This window comes from Leucopleurus acutus, assembly GCF_964270905.1.
Source record: "Leucopleurus acutus genome assembly, chromosome: 5".
Taxonomy (NCBI): domain Eukaryota; kingdom Metazoa; phylum Chordata; class Mammalia; order Artiodactyla; family Delphinidae; genus Leucopleurus; species Leucopleurus acutus.
The window spans coordinates 48,207,648-48,234,071 of NC_139147.1; the positions used below are offsets into that span (position 1 = coordinate 48,207,648).

Consider the following 26,424-nt stretch of genomic DNA (forward strand, 5'->3'; position numbering starts at 1 on the left):
TTGCCATCTGTCACCATACAAAGCTATTACATAATTATTGACTATTCCCAACACTGTACATTTCATACCTGTGACTCTTTTATTTTGTGACTGGAAGCTTGTACCTCTTAATCTCCCTCACTGATTTCTCTCATCCCCCCCCACCTCTCTCCTCTCTGGCAACATTTTATGCATTTTAAAGTGTATAATTCAGCAGCATTTAGTACATTCACAGTGTTGTGCAACTATCACCTCTATTTAGTTCTAAAACATTTTCATCACCCCAAAAGGAAACCACGGATCCATTAACCAGTCATTTCCTTTTCCTCTCCTCCCAGTCCCTGGTTACCACTCTGCTTTCTGTTGCTATGGATTTACCTATTCTGGCTATTTCATGTAAACAGAATCATGCAATATGTTACCTTTTGTGTCTAGTTTCTTTCTCTGACATGTTTTCAAGGTTCATCCATGTTGTATTATATATTAATATGTCACTTTTTATGGCTGAATAATATACTGCCATAATACCACATGGTGCTAATTCATCATCAGCTGATGGACATTTGGATTGTTTTTAACTTTTGGCTCTTGTGAATAATGCTGCTATGAACATTTGTGTAGAAGTTTTTGTTTGCTTTCAATTATTTTGGGTATGTATAGTACCTAGAATGAAATTGCCAAGTCATGTGATAATTCTATATTTAACTTTTTGAGACACTGTCAAATTGTTTTCCACATAGCTGTACCATTTTACATTCTCACCAGCAATGTATTACGATTCCAATTTCACCATATCCTTACCAACACTTGTTACTTATTATTATTATTACCATCCTAGGAGGTGTGAAGTGGTATCTCATAGTGGTTTTGATTTGCATTTCTCTAATAACTAATGATGTTCATAATTTTTTCTTGAGCTTATCGACCATTTGTACACTTTCTTTTGGAAAATGAGTCTTCTATTCCTTTGCCCATTAAAATTTTTTTAGCTTTTTGTTGAGATTTAGTTCTTTATATATTCTTGATATTAGTTCCTTACCAGATATATGATTTGCAAGGATTTTCTCCTATGCTGTGATTGTCTTTTCATTTTCCTGATCGTGTCCTTTGATGCACAAAAGCTTTTTTTTTAATAGCTGAGCTTTTTTTTTCTTATTCTTATTATTTTTTTACATCTTTATTGGAGTATAATTGCTTTACAATGGTGTGTTAGTTTCTGCTTTATAACAAAGTGAATCAGTTATACATATACATATGTTCCCATATCTCTTTCCTCTTGCATCCCCCTCCTTCCCACCCTCCCTATCCCGCCCCTCCAGGTGGTCACAAAGCACCGAGCTGATCTCCCTATGCTAGGCGGCTGCTTCCCACTAGCTATCTACCTTACGTTTGGTAGTGTATATATGTCCATGCCTCTCTCTCGCTTTGTCACAGCTTACCTTTCCCCCTCCCCATATCCTCAAGTCCATTCTCTAGTAGGTCTGTGTCTTTATTCCTGTCTTACCCCTAGGTTCTTCATGACATTTTTTTCTTAAATTCCATATATATGTGTTAGCATACGGTATTTGTCTTTCTCTTTCTGACTTAATTCACTCTGTATGACAGACTCTAGGTCTATCCACATCATTACAAATAGCTCAATTTTGTTTCTTTTTATGCCTGAGTAATATTCCATTGTATATATGTGCCACATCTTCTTTATCCATTCATCCGATGATGGACACTTAGGTTGTTTCCATCTCCGGGCTATTGTAAAGATAGCTGCAATGAATATTTTGGTGCATGACTCTTTTTGAATTATGGTTTTCTCAGGGTATATGCCCAGTAGTGGGATTGCTGGGTCATATGGTAGTTCTATTTGTAGTTTTTTAAGGAACCTCCATACTGTTCTCCACAGTGGCTGTATCAATTTACATTCCCCCCAACAGTTCAAGAGTGTTCCCTTTTCTCCACACCCTCTCCAGCATTTATTGTTTCTAGATTTTTTGATGATGGCCATTCTGACTGGTGTGAGATGATATCTCATTGTAGTTTTGATTTGCATTTCTCTAATGATTAATGATGTTGAGCATTCCTTCATGTATTTGTTGGCAGTCTGTATATCTTTGGAGAAATGTCCATTTAGGTCTTCTGCCCATTTTTGGATTGGGTTGTATGTTTTTTTGTTATTGAGCTGCATGAGCTGCTTATAAATTTTGGAGATTAATCCTTTGTCAGTTGCTTCATTTGCAAATATTTTCTCCCATTCTGAGGGTTGTCTTTTGGTCTTTTTTATGGTTTCTTTTGCTGTGCAAAAGTTTTGAAGTTTCATTAGGTCCTATTTTTTAATTTTTGTTTTTATTTCCATTTCTCTAGGAGGTGGGTCAAAAAGGATCTTGCTGTGATTTATGTCATAGAGTGTTCTGCCTATGTTTTCCTCTAAGAGTTTGATAGTTTCTGGCCTTACATTTAGGTCTTTAATCCATTTTGAGCTTATTTTTGTGTATGGTGTTAGGGAGTGATCTAATCTCATGCTTTCACATATACCTGTCCAGTTTTCCCAGCACCACTTATTGAAGAGGCTGTCCTTTCTCCACTGTACATTCCTGCCTCCTTTATCAAAAATAAGGTGACTATATGTGTGTGGGTTTATCTCTGGGCTTTCTATCCTATTCCATTGATCTATCTTTCTGTTTTTGTGCCAGTACCATACTGTCTTGAATACTGTAGCTTTGTAGTATAGTCTGAAGTCAGGGAGCCTGATTCCTCCAGCTCCTTTTTTCGTTCTCAAGATTGCTTTGGCTATTTGGGGTCTTTTGTGTTTCCATACAAATTGTGAAAGTTCTTGTTCTAGTTCTATACAAAATACCGGTGGTAGTTTGATAAGGATTGCATTGAATCTGTAGATGCTTTGGGTAGTAGAGCCATTTCACAATGTGGATTCTTCCAAGCCAAGAACATGGTATATCTCTCCATCTATTTGTATCATCTTTAATTTCTTTCATCAGTGTCTTATAATTTTCTGCATACAGGTCTTTTGTCTCCTTAGGTAGGTTTATTCCTAGATATTTTATTCTTTTTGTTGCAATGGTAAATGGGAGTGTTTTCTTGATTTCACTTTCAGATTTGTCATCATTGGTGTATAGGAATGCCAGATATTTCTGTGCATTAATTTTATATCCTGCTACTTTACCAAATTCATTGATTAGCTCTAGTAGTTTTCTGGTAGCATCTTTAGGATTCTCTATGTATAGTATCACATCATCTGCAAACAGTGACAGCTTTACTTCTTCTTTTCCGATTTGGATTCCTTTTATTTCCTTTTCTTCTCTGATTGCTGTGGCTAAAACTTCCAAAACTATGTTGAATAAGAGTGGTGAGAATGGGCAACCTTGTCTTGTTCCTGATCTTAGTGGAAATGCTTTCAGTTTTTCACCATTGAGGACGATGTTGGCTGTGGGTTTGTCATATATGGCCTTTATTATGTTGAGGAAAGTTCCCTCTGTGCCTACTTTCTGCAGGGTTTTTTATCATAAATGGGTGTTGAGTTTTGTCAAAAGCTTTCTCTGCATCTATTGAGATGATCATATGGTTTTTCTCCTTCAGTGTTTTAATATGATGTATCACATTTTTGGTTTGCATATATCGAAGAATCCTTGCATTCCTGGAATAAACCCCACTTGATCATGGTGTATGATCCTTTTAATGTGCTGTTGGATTCTGTTTACTAGTACTTTGTTGAGGATTTTTGCATCTATGTTCATCAGTGATATTGGTCTGTAGTTTTCTTTCTTTGTGACATCCTTGTCTGGTTTTGGTATCAGGGTGATGGTGGCCTCGTAGAATGAGTTTGGGAGTGTTCCTCCCTCTGCTATATTTTGGAAGAGTTTGAGAAGGATAGGTGTTAGCTCTTCTCTAAATGTTTGATAGAATTTGCCTGTGAAGCCATCTGGTCCTGGGCTTTTGTTTGTTGAAAGATTTTTAATCACAGTTTCAATTTCGGTGCTTGTGATTGGTCTGTTCAAATTTTCTATTTCTTCCTGATTCAGTCTTGGCAGGTGGTGCATTTCTAAGAATTTGTCCATTTCTTCCAGGTTGTCCATTTTATTGGCATAGAGTTGCTTGTAGTAATTTCTCATGATCTTTTTTATTTCTGCAGTGTCAGTTGTTACTTCTCCTTTTTCATTTCTAATTCTATTGATTTGAGTCTTCTCCCTTTTTTTCTTGATGAGTCTGGCTAGTGGTTTATCAATTTTGCTTATCTTCTCAAAGAACCAGCTTTTAGTTTTATTGATCTTTGCTATCGTTTCCTTCATTTCTCTTTCATGTATTTCTGATCTGATTTTTATGATTTCTTTCCTCTGCTAACTTTGGGGTTTTTTTGTTCTTCTTTCTCTAATTGCTTTAGGTGCAAGGTTAGGTTGTTTATTCGAGGTGTTTCCTATTTCTTAAGGTAGGATTGTATTGCTATAAACTTCCCTCTTAGAACTGCTTTGCTGCATCCCATAGATTTTGGGTTGTTGTGTCTCCATTGTCATTTGTTTCTAGGTATTTTTTAATTTCCTTTTAGATTTCTTCAGTGATCACTTCATTATTAAGTAGTGTATTGTTTAGCCTCCATGTGTTTGTATTTTTTTACAGGTCTTTTACTGTAATTGATATCTAGTCTCATAGCGTTGTGGTCAGAAAAGATACTTGATACAATTTCAATTTTCTTAAATTTACCAAGGCTTGATTTGTGACCCCAGATATGATCTATCCTGGAGAATGTTCCATGAGCACTTGAGAAAATGTGTATTCTGTTGTATTTGGATGGAATGTCCTATAATATCAATTAAGTCCATCTTGTGTAATGCATCATTTAAAGCTTGTGTTTCCTTATTTATTTTCATTTTGGATGATCTGTCCATTGGTGAAAGTGGGGTGTTAGCGTCCCCTACTATGAATGGGTTACTGTCGATTTCCCCTTTTATGGCTGTTAGTATTTGCCTTATGCACTGAGGTGTTCCTATGTGATGCATAAATATTTACAATTTTTATATCTTCTTCTTGGATTGATCTCTTGATCTTTATGTAGTGTCCTTCTTTGTCTCTTCTAGTAGTCTTTATTTTAAAGTCTATTTTGTCTGATATGAGAATTGTTACTCCAGCTTTCTTTTGGTTTACATTTGCATGAAATATCTTTTTCCATCCCCTTACTTTCAGTCTGTATTTGTCTCTAGGTCTGAAGTGGGTCTCTTGTAGGCAGCATATATATGGGTCTTGTTTTTGTATCCATTCAGCCAATCTGTGTCTTTTGGTGGGAGCATTTAGTCCATTTACCTTTCAGGTAATTATCGATATGTATGTTCCTATTCCCATTTTCTTAATTGTTTTGGGTTCGTTATTGTAGGTCTTTTCCTTCTCTTGTGTTGCTTGCCTAGAGAAGTTCCTTTAGCAGTTGTTGTAAAGCTGTTTTGGTAGTGCTGAACTCTCTCAGCTTTTCTTGTCTGTAAAGGTTTTAATTTCTCCATCAAATCTGAATGAGATCCTTGCTCTGTAGAGTAATATTTGTTGCAGGTTTTTCTCCTTCATCACTTTAAATATGTCCTGCCAGTCCCTTCTGGCTTGCAGAGTTTCTGCTGAAAGATCAGCTGTTAACCTTATGGGGATTCCCTTATGTGTTATTTGTTGTTTTTCCCTTGCTGCTTTTAATATGTTTTCTTTGTATTTAATTTTTGAGAGTTTGATTAATATGTGTCTTGGGGTATTTCTCCTTGGATTTTTCCTGTATGGGACTCTCTGTGCTTCCTGGACTTCATTAACTATTTCCTTTCCCATATTAGGGAAGTTTTCAACCATAATCTCTTCAAATATTTTCTCAGTCCCTTTCTTTTTCTCTTCTTCTTCTGAAACCCCTATAATTCGAATGTTGGTGTGTTTATTGTTGTCCCAGAGGTCTCTGAGACTGTCCTCAGTTCTTTCATTCTTTTTTCTTTATTCTGCTCTGCAGTAGTTATTTCCACTATTTTATCTTCCACGTCACTTATCCGTTCTTCTGTCTCAGTTATTCTGCTATTGATCCCATCTAGAGTATTTTTAATTTCATTTATTGTGTTGTTCATCATTGTTTGTTTCATCTTTAGTTCTTCTAGGTCCTTGTTAAATGTTTCTTGCATTTTGTCTATTCTATTTCCAAGATTTTGGATCATCTTTACTATCATTATTCTTAATTCTTTTTCAGGTAGACTGCCTATTTCCTCTTCATTTGTTAGGTCTGGTGGGTTTTTATCTTGCTCCTTAATCTGCTGTGTGTTTTTCTGTCTTCTCTCTTGCTTACCTTACTGTGTCTGGGATCTCCTTTTTGCAGGCTGCAGTTTCATAGTTCCCATTGTTTTTGCTGTCTGTCCCCAGTGGCTAAGGTGGTTCAGTTGGTTGTGTAGGCTTCCTGGTGGAGGGGACTAGTGCCTGTGTTCTGGTGGGTGAGGCTGGATCTTGTCTTTCTGATGGGCAGGTTCACGCCTGGTCGTGTGTTTTGGGGTGTCTGTGGACTTATTATGATTTTAAGCAGCCTCTCTGCTAATGGGTGGGTTGTTTTCCTGGCTTGCTAGTTGTTTGGCATAGGGTGTTCAGCATTGTAGCTTGCTGGTCGTTGAGTGAAGCTGGGTGCTGGTGTTGAGATGGAGATCTCTGGGAGATTTTCACCGTTTGATATTATGTGGAGCTGGGAGGTCTCCTGTGGACCAGTGTCCTGAAGTTGTCTCTCCCACCTCAGAGGCACAGCACTGACTCCTGGCTGCAGCACCAAGAGCCTTTCATCACACAGCTCAGAATAAAATGGAGAAAAATTAGAAAGAAAGAATTAGTAGAAGTAGAAAGAAAGAAAAATGAGGGAGGGAGGGAGGGAGGAAGGGAAGGAAGGAAAAAAAAGAAAGAAAGAAGGTAAAGTAAAATAAAATATAGTATGTTAAAATATAATAACGTTATTAAAATAAAAAAATAATTATTAAGAAAAAAAGATTAAAAAAAATACGGACTGATAGAACCCTAGGACAAATGGTGGAAGCAAAGCTATACAGACAGAAATCTCACACAGAAGCATCCACATACACACTCACAAAAAGAGGAAAAGGGGAAAAAATAATAAATCTTGCTCTCAAAGTCCCCTCCTCAATTTGGGATGATTCGTTGTCTATTCAGGTATTCCACAGATGCAGGGTATATCAAGTTGATTGTGGAGATTTAATCCGCTGTTTCTGAGCCGCTGGGAGAGATTTCCCTTTCTCTTCTGTGTTCTCACAGCTCCCAGGCCCTCAGCTTTGGATTTGGCCTCGCCTCTGCGTGTACGTAGCTGGAGGGCGTCTGTTTTTTGCTCAGACAGGACGGGGTTAAAGGAGCCGCTGCTTCCGGGACTGTGGCTCACTCAGGCCAGGTGGGAGGGAGGGGCACGGAATGCGGGGCAAGCCTGCGGCGGTAGAGGCCAGCGTGACGTTGCACCAGCCTGAGTCACGCCGTGGGTTATCCTGGGGAAGTTGTCCCTGGATCCTGGGGCCCTGGCAGTGGTGGGCTGCACAGGCTCCCCGGAAGGGGGGTGTGGATAGTGACCTGTGCTCGCACACAGGCTTCTTGGTGGCGGCAGCAGCAGCAGCCTTAGCGTCTCTGGGGTCCGTGCTTTTAGCCGCGGCTTGCGCCCGTCTCTGGAGCTCCTTTAAGCAGCGCTCTTAATCCCCTCTCCTCGCGCACCAGGAAACAAAGAGGGAAGAAAAAGTCTTTTGCCTCTTCGGCAGGTCCAGACTTTTCCCCGGACTCCCTCCCGACCAGCCGTGGCGCACTAACCCCCTTCAGTCTGTGTTCCCACTGCCAACCTCAGTCCTTTCCCAGCGCTCCAACCGAAGCCCAGGCCTCAGCTCCCAGCCCCGCCCGCCCTGGCGGGTGAGCAGACAAGCCTCTCGGGCTGGTGAGTGCCGTTCGGCCCTGATCCTCTGTGCTTTGCCCCCCGCACCCCTGTTGCTGTGCTCTCCTCCGCGGCTCTGAAGCTTTCCCCTCCGCCACCCGCTGTCTCCGCCCGCGAAGGGGCTTCCTAGTGTGTGGAAACCGTTACTCCTTCACAGCTCCCTCCCTCTGGTGCAGGTCCCGTCCCTATTCTTATGTCTCTGTTTATTCTTTTTTCTTTTGCCCTACCCAGGTACGTGGGGGATTTCTTGTCTTTTGGGAGGTCTGAGGTCTTCTGCCAGCGTTCAGTGGGTGTTCTGTAGGAGTTGTTCCACGTGTAGATGTATTTCTGGAGTATCTGTGGGGAGAAAGGTGATCTCCACGCCTTACTCTTCCGCCATCTTCCTGGAAACCTCTGAGCTTTGTTTTTCTTTCTTTCTTTATTTTTGGCTGTGTCAGGTCTTCATTGCTGCGCACGGGCTTTCTGTAGTTGCGGTGAGCAGGGGCTACTCTTCGTTGTGGTGTGTGGACTTCTCATTGCGGTGGCTTCTCTTGTTGTGGAGCACGGGCTCTAGGCACAGGGGCTTCAGTAGTTATGCCATATGGGCTCAGTAGTTGTCACATGCAGGCTCTACAGCGCAGGCTCAGTAGTTATGGCACACGGGCTTAGTTCCTTCGTGGCATGTGCGATCTTACTGGACCAGGGCTCGAACCCGTGTTCCCTGCATTGGCAGGCGGATTCTTAACCACTGTGCCACCAGGGAAGCCCCCACCAAAACTTTTAATTTTGATGTGTTTTTGGTGTCATGTATACGAAATCAGCACTAAATCCCAGGTCATGAAGGTTTTTCCTTAGTTTTCTTCTAAGAGTTAGGATTTTAGTTCTCATGTTTAGGTTTTTGATCCATTTTGAATTAATTTTTGAATGTGGTGTAATGTAAGAGTCCAAATTCTTTTTTTTTTTTTTTTTTTGCATGTGTATATCCAGTTTCCCCAGTACCATTTGTTGAAGAGACTTTCGTTTCCCCATTGAATGGCCTTGGCACTCTTTTCAAAAACCAATTTACTACAGGTGTATGGGCTTATTTCTGGACTCTCAATTCTATTTAATTGATCTGTATGTCTACCATTATGTTAGTACCACAATGTTTTGATTGCTGTAGTTTTTGTAGTAAGTTTTGAAATCAGTAAGTGTAAGTCTTACAACTTTGCTTTTCTTTTTCAAGGTTGTTTTGGCTATTCTGGGTCCCTTGTAATTCCATATAATTTTTAGTATCAGCTTTCTATTTCTGCAAAAAAGACTACTGGGATTTTGATAAGGATCATACTGAATCTGTAGATTGCTTTGGGTGTTATTGCCATCTCTCTCTCTCTCTCTTTTTTTTAACGTTCCTATGAAAAAGGAATTTTTAAAAACTTTTATTATGGTAAATCTTAAATATATACAAAAGTAGTGGTATTTATCAATTTATCATCCAGTGTATTGGTCAGGGTTCTCCAGAGAAACAGAACCAAATATATACTATATATATTTTATATATAATATATAATTGTATCTATATCTATAATATATCTATATCTATAGAGAGAGGAAGAGAGAGAGATTGTTTTTTAGGAATTGGTTCCCATAATTGTGGAGGCTGAGAAGTCCCATGATCTGCCACCTGCATTCTACAGACCCAGGAAAGCTGGTGCTGTAGGTCCAGTCCTGAAAGCGGAGAGCTGATGGTACAAGTTCTAGTTTGAGGCAGGAGAAGGCCAAAGTTGCAGCTCAGTGGTGAGGCAGAGCCAATTCTCCCTCCCTCTGCTTTTTGCTCTCTTCAGCCTTCAATGGATTGTATGATGCCCACACGCACTGTGGAGGAGGATCTGCTTTACTTAGATTTTTACAGATTCAAGTGCTAATCTCATCTGGAAATACCCTCACAAACACACCCCAAAATCATGTTTAACCAAGTATCTGTACATCCTATGACCCAGTCAAGTTGACATGTGAAATTAACCATCACATTTAACACTTTTCAACATGCCCGATCTTGTTAGATCTAGAGGTTTGATCAGATTCATGTTCTGTTTTTTTATTGCCATCTTAACAATATTAACTGCTCCAGTTCATGAACATGAGATATACTTCCAGTTATTTAGATCTTGTTCGATCACTTTCAACAATGTTTTGTAGTTTGCAAGGTACAAGTCTTGAACCTCCTTGATTAAATTTATTCCTAAGTATTTCATTCTTTTCAATGCTATTGTAAGTGGAATTGTTTTCCTACCTTAATTTTTTTGATTGTTCATTGCATGTTTTATGTGTTGATTTTGTATCCTGCAAGTATGCTAAATTAATTTATTAGCTCTAATAGTTTTTTTGTGGATTCTTCAGAATTTTCTGTATATATAAGATCATGTCATTTGTGAATATAGTTTTACTTCTTCCTTTGCAATCTGGATGCTCTTTGTCTGTTTTTCTTAGCTAATTGCTCTGGCTTGAATTTCTAGTACAACGTTGAATGGAATTTGTAAAACAAGACACCCTTGTCTTGTTCCTGATCTTACGAGACAAGCTTTCAGTCTTTATCATTGAATATAATGTTACCCGTGGGCTTTATTTTAAAACCTTTTTTTTTTAAACTCTGATTTTGAAATAACTGAGTTAAACTGCACAGCTTAGAAACCTAACACATCATCTGGAAGTTCACCAATCCCCAGAGATGATTACTATTCATATTTTGAAAATTGATCTGTAAATATCCTTAACATTTTTTCCAAAAATATGATCGAGTAGATACTGTCTATATTACTAAAACAGGCAGCAGATATCTTATCTGTAGCATCTCAGGTAATGGGAGTTATCTGTTACCATTAATCTTGAAATGAAACATTTTGAAATGTACCATCTTTGGGAATATGGCTGGTATTTTTTAATGTGTGTTCTTTGTTTTAAATTACAGATTGGGTTTGTCCTTTATCCCCCCAGTGGAGGTCCTGCATGGGATTCACTGGATCATGACAACGTTATGTTTCTCACCATATGCTTTTGTTGGCATTATGCAATAGCCATTATCATCATTGGAGCAATTTATGCCTTTGTCACCTGGTAAGTTAGTGATTTTTGTTCATGGAAGTTCTATTTTTTGGTATATGATCATCAAGACTTGATATTACCAAACTTTAAGTTCAAAGAGGTATTTCATTCCTTAGCATTCCACAAAACAGGGTAATATAGCAGAAAATTATCTGCAAACACAAACATTTCCAATAAAAAGAATAAATGCTGGTTTTAGGGGCAGGACAGGAATAAAGGCGCAGACATAGAGAATGGACTTGAGGACATGGGGAGGGGGAAGGGTAAGCTGGGGCAAAGTGAGGGAGTAACAGTGACATATACACACTACCAAATGTAAAGCAGATAGCTAGTGGGAAGCAGCTGCATAGCACGGGGAGATCAGCTCAGTGCTTTGTGACCATCTAGAGGGGTGGGGTAGGGAGTGTGGGAGGAAGATGCAAGAGGGAGGGGATATGGGGATATCTGTATATGTATAGCTGATTCACTTTGTTATACAGCAGAAACTAATACAACATTGTAAAGCAATTATACTCGAATGAAGATGTTAAAAAAAGAAAATAAAAAATAGAACAAATGAGAAAACTTAAAAAAAAAAGAATAAATGCTGGTTTAAAGTTGGAATAGCTAAAAAGTGTCTCTGCTGTGCTCCTAACCTATGCATTACCCTTCAGCACACTCTTCTGTGCCTCCATGTCTTTGCATATGCTGTTTTCTTATCCAAATGGTCCTCCCCACACCTGCAGTGAGCCCTCCATTTGCCCATGTTTACATCAGTTATAGCACTTCCCAAGCTTGGTGTCATTTTTGACCAACATGTATGTCTCCCATTAAATTTGAGTATCTGGTTACTTTGACATTTCCTGTAATATTTCTAACAGTAAGATTCAGTTGAACTGTACATGTTTTTACAAGGACTTTGATACAATGTTTCATGATGGGTGAGGAGCGATATAACATATTGCTAAGAATCCATGTTCCTAGCTCTGCTGCTTGTCAGCTGTATGACTTTGGGTAAACTATTTAACCACATTAAATATCAGTTTTGTCATTTACAAAATGGAGATAATAATAGTACCTAAATGAGATCATGTATTTAAACTGCCTACAACATAATAGGAGCTCAAGGAAGATTCTTCTTGTGTTTGTTTGTTGGGTTTTTTTTTTCAGTTTCCTGTGATAGATTTCTTTTTAAATTGAAGTGCAATTGACATACAACATTATACTAGTTTTAGGTGTACAACATAATGATTCAACTTTTGTATACATTGCAAAATGACCGCCACAATAAGTCTAGTTATACCATCTGTTACCATACAAAGTTACAAAAATTTTTTTATGTGATGAGAACTTTCAAGATTTACTTTATTAGCAACTTTCAAATCTGCAATACAATATTACTGATTATAGTCACCATGCTGTATATAATATCCCCATGACTTTTAAATTTTATTTATTTTTCTCATTTTTTAAAGAAACTTTTAATTTTATATTGGAGTACAGTTGATTAACAATGTTGTATTAGTTTCAGGTGTACAACAAAGTGATTCAGTTATACATATACATGTGTCTATTCTTTTTCAAATTCTTTTTGCATTTAGTTTGTTACAGGATATTGAGCAGAGTTCCCTCTGCTATACAGTAGGTCCTTGTTGGTTATCCATTTTAAATATAGTAGTGTGTACATGTCAATCCCAAGCTCCCTAAATATCTCTCCCTCCTACCCTTCCCCTCTGGTAACCATAAGTTCATTCTCTAAGTCTGTGAGTCTGCTTCTGATTTGTATATAAGTTCATTTGTATCATTTTTTAGATTCTGCAGAGAAGCAGTCATATATTTCTCTTTCTCTATCTGACTTACTTCACTCAATATGACAATCTATAAGTCCACCCATGTTACTGCAAATGGCATTATTTCATTCTTTTTAATGGCTGAGTAATATTCCATTGTATATATGTCCACATCTTCTTTATCCATTCTTTTGTCGATGGACATTTAGGTTGCTTCCATGTCTTGGCTATTGTAAACAGTGCTGCAATGAACATTGGGGTGCATGTATTCTTTCAAACCATGTTTTTCTCTGGGTGTATGCCCAGGAGTGGGATTGCAGAATCATATGGTAGCTCTATTTTTAGTTTTTTAAGGAACCTCTATACTGTTCTCCATAGTGGCTGCACCAGTTTACATTCCCACCAACAGTATAGGAGGGTTCCCTTCTCTCCACACACTCTCCAGCATTTACTGTTTGTGGATTTTTTGATGATAGCCATTCTGACTGGTGTGAGGTGATATGATCATCTCAATATTTGCAGAAAAAGCTTTTGACAAAATTCAACACCCATTTATGATAAAAACTGTCCAGAAAGTGGGCATAGAGGGAACATACCTCAACATAATAAAGGCCATATATGACAAACCTACAGCTAACATCATACTCAATGGTGAAAAGCTAAAAACATTTCCTCTAAGATCAGGAACAAGACAAGGATGTTCACTCTTGTCACTTTTATTCAACATAGTTTTGGAAGTCCTAGCTATAGCAATCAGAGAATAAAAAGAAATAAAAGGAATCCAAATGGGAAAAGAAGTTAAACTGTCACTGTTTGCAGATGACATGTTACTATACATAGAAAATCCTAAAGATGCTACCAGAAAACTACTAGAGCTCATCAACGAATTTGGTAAAGTTGCAGGTTACAAAATTAATACACAGAAATCTGTTGCATTTCTATACACTAACAACAAAACATCAGAAAGAGAAATTCAAGAAACAACCCCATTTACCATCACATCAAAAAGAATAAAACTCCTAGGAATAACCACACCTAAGGAGACAAAAGACCTGTGCTCTGAAAACTATAAGACTTATTTATTTTATAACTGGAGGTTTGTACCTCTTTATCCCCTTCACCCATTTTTGCCCACCTCCCCCCATTCTGGCAACCATCAATCTGGTCCCTGTATCTATGTGTTTTGTTTTGTTTGTTCATTTGTTTGTTAGATCTCACAGGTAAGTGAAATCATATGGTATTTGTCTTTCTCTATCTGCCTTATTTCACTTAATGTAATACCCTCAATGTCCATTTCATTCTTTTTTATGGCTGAATAGTATTCCATTATGTACATATAAATATAAAATATTTATATTATATATATATATATAAACATATATATATAAAAACATCTCCTTTATCCATTCATCCATTGATAGACCCTTAAGTTGTTTCCGTATCCTGGTTATTATAAATATGCTGCAGTGAACCTAGGGGTGCCTTTATCTTTTTGAATTAGTGTTTTCATTTTCTTCAGATAAATACCCAGAAGTGGAATTGCTGGCTTATATGGTAGTTCTATTTTTAATTTTTTCTTTTTTTTTTTTTTGCGGTATGTGGGCCTCTCACTGTTGTGGCCTCTCCCGTTGCAGAGCACAGGCTCTGGACGCGCAGGCTCAGTGGCCATGGCTCATGGCCCTAGCCTCTCCGTGGCACGTGGGATCTTCCTGGACTGGGGCACAAACCCATGTCCCCTGCATTGGCAGGCAGACTCCCAACCACTGCGCCACCAGGGATGCCCTATTTTTAATTTTTTGAGGAAGCTCCATGCTGTTTTCCACAGTGGCTGTACCAATTTACATTTCCACCAACAGTGCATGAGGGTTCTCTTTTCTTCATATCCTGGCCAACACTTGCTATTTCTTATCCTTTTGATAATAGCCATTCTGCAGGTATGAGGTGATATCTCACTGGTGTTTTGATTTGAACTTCCCTAATGATTAGTGATATTGAACATTGTTTCATGTGTGCCTTTTAGTTATCTGTATGTCTTCTTTGGAAAAATGTCTATTCAAATTCTCTGCCTATTTTTATTTTGTTTTATTTATTTTTAACATCTTTATTGGAGTATAATTACTTTACAGTGGTGTGTTAGTGTCTGCTTTATAACAAAATGAATCAGTTATATATATATACATATGTTCCCATATCTCTTCCCTCTTGCGTCTCCCTCCCTCCCCCACCCTTCCTATCCCACCCCTCTAGGTGGTCACAAAGCACTGAGCTGATCTCCCTGTGCCAAGCGGCTGCTTCCTACTAGCTATCTATTTTACGTTTGGTAGTGTATATATGTCCATGCCACTCTCTCACTTTGTCACAGCTTATCCTTCCCCCTCCCCATATCCTCAAGTCCATTCTCTAGTAGGTCTGTGTCTTTATTCCCGTCTTACCCCTAGGTTCTTCATGACCCTTTTTTTTTTTCTTAGATGCCATATATATGTGTTAGCATACGGTTTTTGTTTTTCTCTTTCTGACTTACTTCACTCTGTATGACAGACTCTAGGTCCATCCACCTCACTAAAAATAACTCAATTTCGTTTCTTTTTATGGCTGAGTAATATTCCATTGTATATATGTGCCACATCTTCTTTATCCATTCATCTGATGATGGACACTTAGGTTGCTTCCATGTCCTGGCTATTGTAAATAGAGCTGCAATGAACATTTTGGTACATGACTCTTTTTGAATTATGGTTTTCTCAGGGTATATGCCCAGTAGTGGGATTTCTGGGTCGTATGGTAGTTCTATTTGTAGTTTTTTAAGGAACCTCCATACTGTTCTCCATAGTGGCTGTATCAATTTACATTCCCCCCAACAGTTCAAGAGTGTTCCCTTTTCTCCACACCCTCTCCAGCATTTATTGTTTCTAGATTTTTTGATGATGGCCATTCTGACTGGTGTGAGATGCTATCTCATTGTAGTTTTGATTTGCATTTCTCTAATGATTAATGATGTTGAGCATTCTTTCACGTGTTTGTTGGCAATCTGTATATCTTCTTTGGAGAAATGTCTATTTAGGTCTTCTGCCCATTTTTGGATTGGGTTGTTTGTTTTTTTGTTATTGAGCTGCATGAGCTGCTTGTACATTTTGGAGATTAATCCTTTGTCAGTTGCTTCATTTGCAAATATTTTCTCCCATTCTGAGGGTTGTCTTTTCGTCTTGTTCATGGTTTCCTTTGCTGTGCAAAAGCTTTGAAGTTTCATTAGGTCCCATTTGTTTATTTTTGTTTTTATTTCCATTTCTCTAGGAGGTGGGTCAAAAAGGATCTTGCTGTGATTTATGTCATAGAGTGTCCTGCCTATGTTTTCCTCTAAGAGTTTGATAGTTTCTGACCTTACATTTAGATCTTTAATCCATTTTGAGCTTATTTTTGTGTATGGTGTTAGGGAGTGTTCTACTCTCATAGTTTTACATGTACCTGTCCATTTTTCCCAGGATCACTTATTGAAGAAGCTGTCTTTTCTCCACTGTATATTCTTGCCTCCTTTATCAAAGATAAGGTGACCATATGTGCGTGGGTTTATCTCTGGGCTTTCTATCCCGTCCCATTGATCTATCTTTCTGTTTTTGTGCCAGTACCATACTGTCTTGATTACTGTAGCTAGCTTTGTAGTATAGTCTGAAGTCAGAGAGCCTGATTCCTCCAGCTCCATTTTTCGTTCTCAAGATTGCTTTGGCTATTTGGGGTCTTTTGTGTTTCCATACAAATTGTGAATTTTTTTGTTCTGGTTCTGTGAAAAATGCCAGTGGTAGTTTGATAGGGATTGCATTGAATCTGTAGATTGCTTTGGGTAGTAGAGTCATTTCACAATGTTGATTCTTACAATCCAAGAACATGGTATATCTCTCCATCTATTTGTATCATCTTTAATCTCTTTCATCAGTGTCTTATAATTTTCTGCATACAGGTCTTTTGTCTCCTTAGGTAGGTTTATTCCTAGATTTTTATTCTTTTTGTTGCAGTGGTAAATGGGAGTGTTTTCTTGATTTCACTTTCAGATTTTTCATCATTAGTGTATAGGAATGCTAGAGAATTCTGTGCATTAATTTTGTATCCTGCTACTTTACCAAATTCATTGATTAGCTCTAGTAGTTTTCTGGTAGCATCTTTGGGAAAGCCCTGCAGAAAGTAGGCATAGAGGGAACTTTCCTCAACATAATAAAGGCCATATATGACAAACCCACAGCCAACATTGTCCTCAATGGTGAAAAACTGAAAGCATTTCCACTAAGGTCAGGAACAAGACAAGGTTGCCCATTCTCACCACTCTTATTCAACATAGTTTTGGAAGTTTTAGCCACAGCAATCAGAGAAGAAAAGGAAATAAAAGAAATCCAAATCGGAAAAGAAGAAGTAAAGCTGTCATTGTTTGCAGTTGACATGATACTATACATAGAGGATCCCAAAGATGCTATTTGCCTATTTTTAAATTGGATTTTTTTTTGTGGTGGTTATTGGGTTGTCTGAGTTCTTTATATATTTTGGATATTAACCTTTTATCAGGTATGAGTTAGGAATATCTTCTCCCATCAGAAAGTTTCCTTTTTATTTTGTTGATGTTTTCCTTCACTGTGCAGAAGCTTTCTAGTTGGTGTAATCCTATTTGTTTAGGTTTGCTTCTACTGCCTTTGGAGTCAGATCCCCAAAATTTCACCAAGAGTGATGTCAAGGAGCTTACCACCCATGTTTTCTTCTCAGATTTTTATTTTTATTCCTATTTTATTTTATTTTTAATCTTACAGTCAAGACTTTAATCCATTTTGAGTTAATTTTTGTGTATGGTGTAAGATAGTGGTCCAGTTTCATTCTTTTGTGTGTGGATGTCCAGTTTTCCCAGCACCATTTTTGAAGAGACTGGTCTTTCCCCATTTTGTGTTCTTGCTTCCTTTATCACAAATTAATGGACCATATATGTGTGTTATTTTTAGGCTCTTTACTCTGTGCCATTGAGCTATGGGTCTGTTTTTATGCCAATATCATACTGTTTTGATTTTACAGCTCTGTAGTATAGTCTGAAAACAGAGTGTATGATGCTTTCAGCTTTTTTCTTCTTTTTCAAGAGTGCTTTGGCTATTCAGGATCTTTTGTGATTCCATACAAATTTTAGGATTGTTTGTTCTATTTCTGTGAGAAATGCCTTTGGAATTTGGTAGGGATTGCATTGAATCTGCAGATTGTTTTGGGTAATATGGACATTTTAACAGTATTAATTCTTCCAATTCATAAGCATGGAATATCTTTCCATTTATTTTTGTCTTCTTCAGTTACTTTCATCAGTGTCTTACAGTTTTCAGTGTATAGGTCTTCCATCTCCTTGGTTAAATTTGTTCATAGATATTTTATTCTTTTTGATGCAATTGTTAATGGGATTTTTTTCTTTCTCTTTCTGATAGTTCATTGTTAGTGTATAAAAGTGCAACATGTTTGCATATTGATTTTGTACCCTGCAAATTTACTAAATTTATTTATTAGTTCTAACAGTTTTTTGTTGGTGTCTTTAGGGTTTTCTATACATAGTATCATGTCATCTGCAAATAGTGACGGTTTTACTTCTTCCTTTTCAATTTGGATGCCTCTTTTTTTTTTCTTGCCTAAATGCTCTGGCTAGGACTTATAATATTATTTTGACTAAAAGTGGTGAGAGTGAACATCATTGTTTTGGTCCTGATTTTAGGAAAAAACTTTCATGATTTCATCACTGAGTATGATGTTACCTGTAAGCATGTAATATATGGCCTTTATTATGTTAAGGTACATTCTTTTTATATCCACTTGTTGAGAGTTTTTATCACAAATGATGTTGAATTTTGTCAAATGCTTTTTATGCATCTATTGAGATAATCATATGATTTTAATCCTTTTTGTTAATGTGACATATCACATTGATTGATTTGTGGTTGTTGAACCATCCTTGCGTCCCTGGAATAAATCCCACTTGATCAGGGTGTATGATCCTTTTAACGTATTCTTGAGTTCAGTTTGCTAATATTTTGTTGAAGATTTTTGTACCTATGTTCATCAGTGATATTGGTCTGTAATTTTCTTTTTTGTGTGTGATGTCTTTGTGTGATTTTGGTATCAGGGTAATGTTGGCCTTGTGAAGTGAGTTTGGGAGCATTCCCTCCTCTTCAGTTTTTTGGAAGAGTTTGAGAAGGATAGGTATTAAATCTTTTTTGAATATTTGGTACAATTTACCAGTGAAGCCATCTGGTCCTGGACTTTTCTTTGTTGGGAGTTTTTTGATTACTGTTTTAATCTCCTCACTAGTAATTAGTCTATTCAGATTTTCTATTTCTTGATGATTCAGTCTTAGAAGATTGTATGTTTCTAGGAATTTATCCATTACTTCCAGGTTATTCAATTTGTTGGTGTATAATAGTTCATAGTAGTCTCTTTTGGTATAATTGTAATTTCTCCTCTTTTATTTCTGATTTTATTTATTTGAGCCTTCTCTCTGTTTCTCTTAGTGAATCTAGCTAAAGTTTTGTCTATTTTGTTTATCTTTTCAAAGAACCATCTCCTTGTTTCATCAATCTTTTCTGTTTGTCTTTTCGTCTCTATTTCATTTCTGCTCTGTTCTTTATTATTTCCTTCCTTTTAGTAACTTTGGGCTTTGTTTACTCTTCTTTTTTTAGTTCCCTTAGGTGTAAAATTTAGGTTGTTTGAGATTTTTCTTATTTCTTGAGGTAGGCCTGTATTGCTATAAACTTCCATCTTAGAACTGCTTTTGTTGCATTGCATAGATTTTCGTATGTTGTATTTCCATTTTCACTTGTCTCCAGGTATTTTTATTTATTTATTTATTTATTATTTATTTATTTTTGTGGTATGCGGGCCGCTCACTGTTGCAGCCTCTCCCGTTGCGGAGCACAGGCTCCGGACGCGCAGGCTCAGCGGCCATGGCTCACGGGCCCAGCCGCTCCACGGCATGTGAGACCCTTCTGGACCAGGGCTTGAACCCATGTCCCCTGCATCGACAGGTGGACTCTCAACCACTGCGCCACCAGGGAAGCCCTCTCCAGGTATTTTTAAATTTCTCCTTTAATTTCTAACACTGGTGCTAGCAGGTTAGAAAGCGACTGCAAAAATGTTGACTGCTAGTGCTGGTGCTAACAAAATAGATGGGGCAGAAAGCAAAAATGGTACCTGCCAGTGCTTCCATTCCTGGAGAGAGTCCTAACAGATTTCTCCCTTGCTGGCAGATGCTTTAAAATTAACACATGTATCACATTCACATATGGTCTAGGCACTTTTCAAACTGTGGCTTTTGTGCTGGATTGCCAGGTGGGTGAGTCTGCATGCAGGTCCTTTAAGAGTGGAATCTCCATTCCTTACAGCCCTTTGGTTTTTCTGGACGTCAGCTCTGTTGGTTTTCAAAGCCAGATGTTTTGGGGGCTCATCTCACCAGTGCGAGTCCCAAGTGTTGGGGTGACTGATGTAGGGCACAAATCCTTGCTCCTCAGGGAAAAGCTCTGTATCTTTGAGATCCCTTCCGATTGTGGGTCTCCACACCAGGGGTGGGGTTTTCGGTGAGACTGTGTCTCTGCCTCTTTTACCCATCTCAGTGTGGACCTCTTGTCCTTTGCTGTGGAGGAGCTGTTTGGCTAGTTTTCAGGTATTTTTTTTTATATAGGGAATTGTTCCTTAAATAGCTGTAGATTTGCATGGGAGGAGGTGAATTCAGGACCTTCCTAGGCTGCTCTCTTGAACCACCTCCCCCACCCACCCTTGTTCTTTTTATTATTCTTCTCGTTCTTGTTCTCCTCCTTCTTCTGTATCAAAAAATGTATAATGTGTAGACCCTATGGGGAGAGAGAGACAATTTAAATACAGTACAATAAATGGAAACAGTGTAAGAACAAAGCACTATTGGAGCCCAGAGGAGGCCTCCTCACAATTGAGAATTAAGCTGCAGCTTGAAGGATGAGTAGGAGTAGAAAGGAGTGAACATGTTTCCTTATTATTTCCATTAGCATGATAGCTAATGCCAAACCAGAGTTGGCCTGGCTGATCCCAACTACTAATCATGCAGACTCCAATCCTTCAGACTTTAGCACTGATTGAAATGTTGTATATCTGCAGCCTTCGTTATATAGCCATGAGCTATGTGTGGTTCTTGAGCACTTGACATGGGCCTAGTGCCACACTAAGTTTAATTAATTTAAATATCCATATATGCATAGTGACTACCATATTGGATTGTACACATCTAGCAGGTGCTCTAGATCCCTAAATTACAGTAGCTGGCTCTAGGCCCAGTGGGGTCTCAGCTTCTGCCCCAGCTAGCTTTCTAGTCCTCTCTGTAGACATTTGCCCAGGTTACCTCTCCTGCTCTGTGCTTCTTTGAGCTTCACTGCTATAGGAGCTTTGGCGCTGTGTCTCTGCATAAGGAAACTATTTCCTTGTCTAGCTCCAAAATGTCTCTGGTAGGCTTTGCGTCAGCCCACTTTGATCTGTAGTTACTCCTTCTAGGGGTCTAAGTGCTATGGGTGCTGGGAAATTCTACTTTCTCATTGACTGATTTCTATTAGTCCTATTCATTTCCCTCAAAGCACGTGCATGGGCTGGTAGTTTAGGCTCGCTCAGCCATTGAGTGAAACTTGGCTTCTTCCTCCGCTGTTTTAGGCTGACTTCTGGGCCTCATCTTCTTAGGGGCTGGGCAGCTTCCAAGAATAATGCCGGCATTCAAGGAGACACTCTACCCCATGTCAGTTCCCTTCCAGAGCCAAAAGAAGGCTATTGTCTCTTCCTGTTTCAAAAACCTTCAGACCCCTAATGAATCTCTTATCCACCTATAGTTTTCTAGAAACCAGAAACTCCATGTTTACTTTTTCAACTGCCTCTCCTTCCCCAGCACCTTTCACTTTTTGACCATGTAGTTGCCTCTACCTGGCATATCCAAATTAAATGCTCATCTCTTCTCTGAAAACTTCTGTGATTGTTCTAGCCTTTGCTTATCTCCCTTCATGAGTGTTTACAGTACTTTAGTCTCTACCACACATCTTAACAATTGTGATCTATCTTGTGATATTTACTATTAGCTCATGTTAGTCTTACCTGCTAACTTGATTGTGTCACCTGGAAGAAAAGACCTTTTTCATATTTCTCACAGCTCTTGGCATACTGTCAAACATATAGTAGGTACTCAAGACACTTATTTGCTGTTTTAACAGATCTGTTTCAGAAATACGGTTCAATTGTTTGGAAATCATGTTTTATATGCTTTTAAGTTTTGCTCTCATACTGCTTTTGAAATATAAAAACAAGAACTTGTGTTCTGATATATTTTGATATAAACTTAAGCAGTAGCTTAAAGAATATCACGAAGATTGAATACTGACTTTCAGTGAGGTCATATGCAGGATAATTCAAGTGGATTGTAGTGGATTGTAATTCAGTCACAGGTGATGGGTTTTGAGGACATTCTATCTGCATTTATTTGACAAAGCACAAAGATCACCAAGGAACCAAAACTGGGTTATGGAACTACTGCCCCCAAAATCTCTGAAAAATGAAGCTGTACTTCCCAACTCTCCAGAATCACGGTTTAAAGATTGCTTCATCTGGTCCCATGCCTGCAGTTCTCATCATGACAGCTCATAGGAGAGACCTATCTGTTGGGAAATCTTATTATGTGTTTTACTGTATTTCATATTTAAACACCACTGTGGTACAGAACTATTTCAAAAGCCCCTCTGAATGGACAGAGAAATATTATCCATTTTCAGGTTGCTTTTCCAAGCAAATGATTCTTGTGAGCCATTTTGAAGAACAAAATAGAAATGACCAAATTCCAGGCATATGGTAGTTTGCTTTCTGGATGTTTGATTTCCAGATTGACTCTGGAAGTATACCCAAAGTCTCAGCTCTGCTCTTGTATTAACTGAAGAGAACATATGAGAGCAAAAGCCCAGACACACCCTGACTTTAGTTCTCTGGACTTGCATCATTCCAGGAACTAGCAGTTATTTGCACTTCCTCTTTATTACTCCATCCCTCAATCTGTCCCCAGTAGCCATTTCTGCATGTGCCAATACCAAGGGCTTCAGGGTGCAGATAGAGCCTGAATTTGCCTTAGCTTGGTGGTTTGTAACAACAGCAGATGAAACCCAGAGAGGAGGAGTGGGGAAGTGCAGGAGTCACTAGGGTCTGTGTTAACAGTTAATTTGTAATCAGTAGCCAGTTCTTTGCTTTATTTTCTACAAGAGTCATCAGGAATGAACCTAATGAATGAATTAACTAATTAATCCCTTTCAGTTAGCACATATTCAGGTTGTGCAATGTGGAGATAACTGTGTGGCTTTAAAAAATGACACATTGGGACTTCCCTGGTGGTCCAGTGGCTAAGACTCCATGCTTCCAATTCAGGGGGCCCGGGCTGGATCTCAGGTCAGGGAACTAGATCCTGCATGCTGCAACTAAAGATCCCACGTGCTGCAAGTAAAGATCCCGCATGCTGCAATGAAGACCCCACGTGCCGCAACTAAGACCCAGTGCAGCCAAATAAATAAATAAATAATTTTAAAAAATGACACACTGTCCCAGTCATCAACTTACTTAAAACTATTAGCCTTTCCTGAGAACAGTGCCTTGAAGAGTTGAGGACATTGGGAACAATGTCAATGGTCAACTAATTATCGAGGCAAATGATTTTGAATACTTTTTCTTGACTCTTGCCAAGTCAATAGTTGTTACTGATACTGCTCAGTTGTTGTATGTTGGAGGAATTAATGCTGAGTTGGAAGTGACTGAAGAATTACCTCTGAGGAGGTGAGTGATATGAACTCCTGGCAGATTGCTCCACAGCCCACTGAATCATCAAATATGTCATGAGCCACTATTGTGTACCAGACATTGTTCTAGACTCTGGCAGAGTTAGGGCAGTAAATAAGATGAAGTCTCTGCTCCTAGGAAGTTCATACTCTAGTGGGATCCAGAGCACAAGTAAAAGCACTGTATATTGAGAGGGGTGGGCCAGACCTTCATTGGAAGAAGAAAGGCAGAAAACAAGTGTAAAGCTACAGATAGGCTGGTGACGTTTTTCATAAAACGGGAATGATTTTGATGATTTGGTTTATCAGTTTGTTTGCATATCCCTGTGTATTTCTGGAAGTTAACTATGTTTTATTGACATGGTCGCGGCACAATGTCTTCACAAATATCATGCACAGGAAAAGCTTTGCCTAGTTCTTATTACATCAGAGAAAGTGGAGAGCCTGCTGAGTTCCTGCCACTAAGAAGCTTCACATCTTCCAATGTCAAAAATTGTAATTCCTTCTGACCTACAGATTCTCTTAATCTATGAAAACAGTTACAAGAATGGAGGTCACTTCTTTCAACTTCTTAATTCATCATGGAGCATCACATGCGGTTGAGCACCCTGTGGCCAGCACAAAAGCACTCCTCTGAAGACATGAATAGAGGCTGCAGTACAGCCCAGACTTGACGTGGGGCTCGACATGGGGCAGGAGATGCCTTCATGCACTTCCTTCCTAGGAGAGGGCTCCTTTTTGGACCACACAGCTGAGCTTGGTTTCATCTGGGATTACTACAGCCCAGAGATTCTCTTGCTTGTTTTAGAAATGATTAAAGTTATAAATTTTGAATATGATGCAGACAATCATATTACACATTTAAGAGCTTTATCGTATCTGTTTGCTTATATGCTGCTTTAATCTACACAATATTTGCAGGTGGCTCCAAAGCCAAATAAAAGTGATTTTCTTTCTAGGGGTGCCTCTTCCATCTGCACAGATAATGTGGAGTTTGCTGTATTATAGATACATATAGTTTTGGGTTTTAATTTTAAACAGCATAATACGAGATGACTTTCATTCTCCTCAGGTTGGTTAAATCTCGATTTAAGAGGTTCTGCCCCTCAGAAGTTGGACTCCTGAAAAATGCTGAACGAGAACAAGAATCAGAAGAAGAGATGTGACTTTGGTCATCCAGTCTTTCTAGTTGAAATTTCTCTCTTTTTAAATTTTATTATTTTTAATCACAGTTTTGCCTTTTCACCTTTTGTTTGGAGAACAACTGGTTGAGAATGATTCTTGGTGTCATGGTATTTGGGGCTTGGAATGGCTCTCCCCAGGTCATCTAAAGTGTGATGCCCACACTGAAAAATATTGTTTTATTTGCCTTATAGATATATATGCTCAGGGTTCCTGGGCTTACTACCATTTGTAACTCATTCTAGATGGAATTTCACTTGTTTATCTTGTTGCTGCAATGAGAAATAAATGAATGCATGGACCTTCGTTCAAACACCTCAGATCTTTGTTTTTGTTATTCAACTGCACCCTACCTTTATGTCATGAAGAAGACGCTGTGTGACACTGAAATTCCTTTTTGTGAGAAATCTCTTTCTGTAGCACCTGCGTTCTCCCCTGGGAAAAGCAAGCCGGAAGTCATCCTATGATGTACTCTCTCAGAGAAGATAAAAGGGCTGATCCACGGTTACAGAAGGGCACATGGTTGGTAAAGCCATGAAAATTTGGGAAAGGAGAGTCGTGATGTTATCCAAAGAGTAAAAAAATCATCACAGCATAGTATGGCCACCATGTCCTCTGCTCTGCTAAAATAATTGAAGGGTTAAAACAAGGAAAATCCTTTAATGGAATACCTAGGTAAAAAGTCAGAGCCCTTCTCTCATTGGTGGACTAAGTAACCTCCAATGGAGAGTCAGGAAATCTTTTCTCATTCTGGCTTTACTATTCACCAGCCTCTAGGGTTTTAACATTTACCATGTCCTTCTCTCTGACGTTAGGGAATTGAATTGGATGAATCAATTTCCAGCTGTCACATTTTATGAATCTAGGGCCTCTGAGACAAAATCGAAGTTAATTTAGTACCATATTAGTCAGAAAGGCCAGTCTCTGCTGTGACAGGAAAGAAAAGGAGTACTGCAGGAGTCTGTGATGGTGGACTTGAATATGAAGGAAAAGAGGCAGTGTAGTGGGTAGCTGGAGGTGTCACATGGGCAATTAAAACCTGAAGCTCCCTGGCTTTCCAGAAGCACTGACAAATCCAGGAAGCTGCCCCAGTCTGGTCTTATCACATGACACTGAAGAGGGAGGTGAGTGGATTCTTTAGGCCAATGAATTGGATACATTTCTTTTTTTTAATGTAAGGGTTGAAAAGAGCAGATGTGGGTGCCTACATGTTTATCTTGAACAATACAATAGACCTTAATACATTTCTGGCATATGAAATGCCCACATGCTGTGGTCCCCAGGTGATCATGGCATTCTGCGCCATGTGTGTCCTGTATTTCAGGGTTCTTTTCCTTAGCCCAGCAACTTTCTATGATTTTGACAAGTTTGTATTTCAGAAGAGTGAGCTGTCAACCGCAGGTTACATGAAAACGGCATTGCTGGTATCTAGGCCTGAGCAGGAACTCTAGGAATAATTAGCATGAACCAGATTAAGACTGGAATTTTGAAAACTGTAAGTGTAAATATACTAGCAGTCTTTATGAGAGAGCAGAAATGTCCATTCCTGCAGTCTCTGCACACAGAGAACACAAGTGAGATGCAACCCAGTGAGTTCTCAGAGGAGGAACTTCTGGTTCAGGTCCAAGTCCATAGTTTGGGGCTATCTTCTAGTCCCTGAAATGAGCAATAAATTGAGCACGATTATTATAATTTTATGGAAGCC

The 26,424-nt window shown here is 38.7% G+C and overlaps 1 protein-coding gene across 1 annotated transcript in view; it reads left to right on the top strand.

The window, feature by feature from the left end:
• The window catches only part of TMEM45A (transmembrane protein 45A), a 101,314-nt gene extending 76,413 nt beyond the window's left edge, over positions 1-24,901 (top strand). Inside the window, exons 5-6 of the mRNA XM_082840445.1 lie at positions 10,818-10,963; positions 24,610-24,901. Coding sequence (XP_082696571.1) covers positions 10,818-10,963; positions 24,610-24,703 — 240 coding nt within the window. The 3' untranslated portion in view covers positions 24,704-24,901. The remainder of the gene's footprint in view (positions 1-10,817; positions 10,964-24,609) is intronic.
• Positions 24,902-26,424: the final 1,523 nt, after the last annotated feature.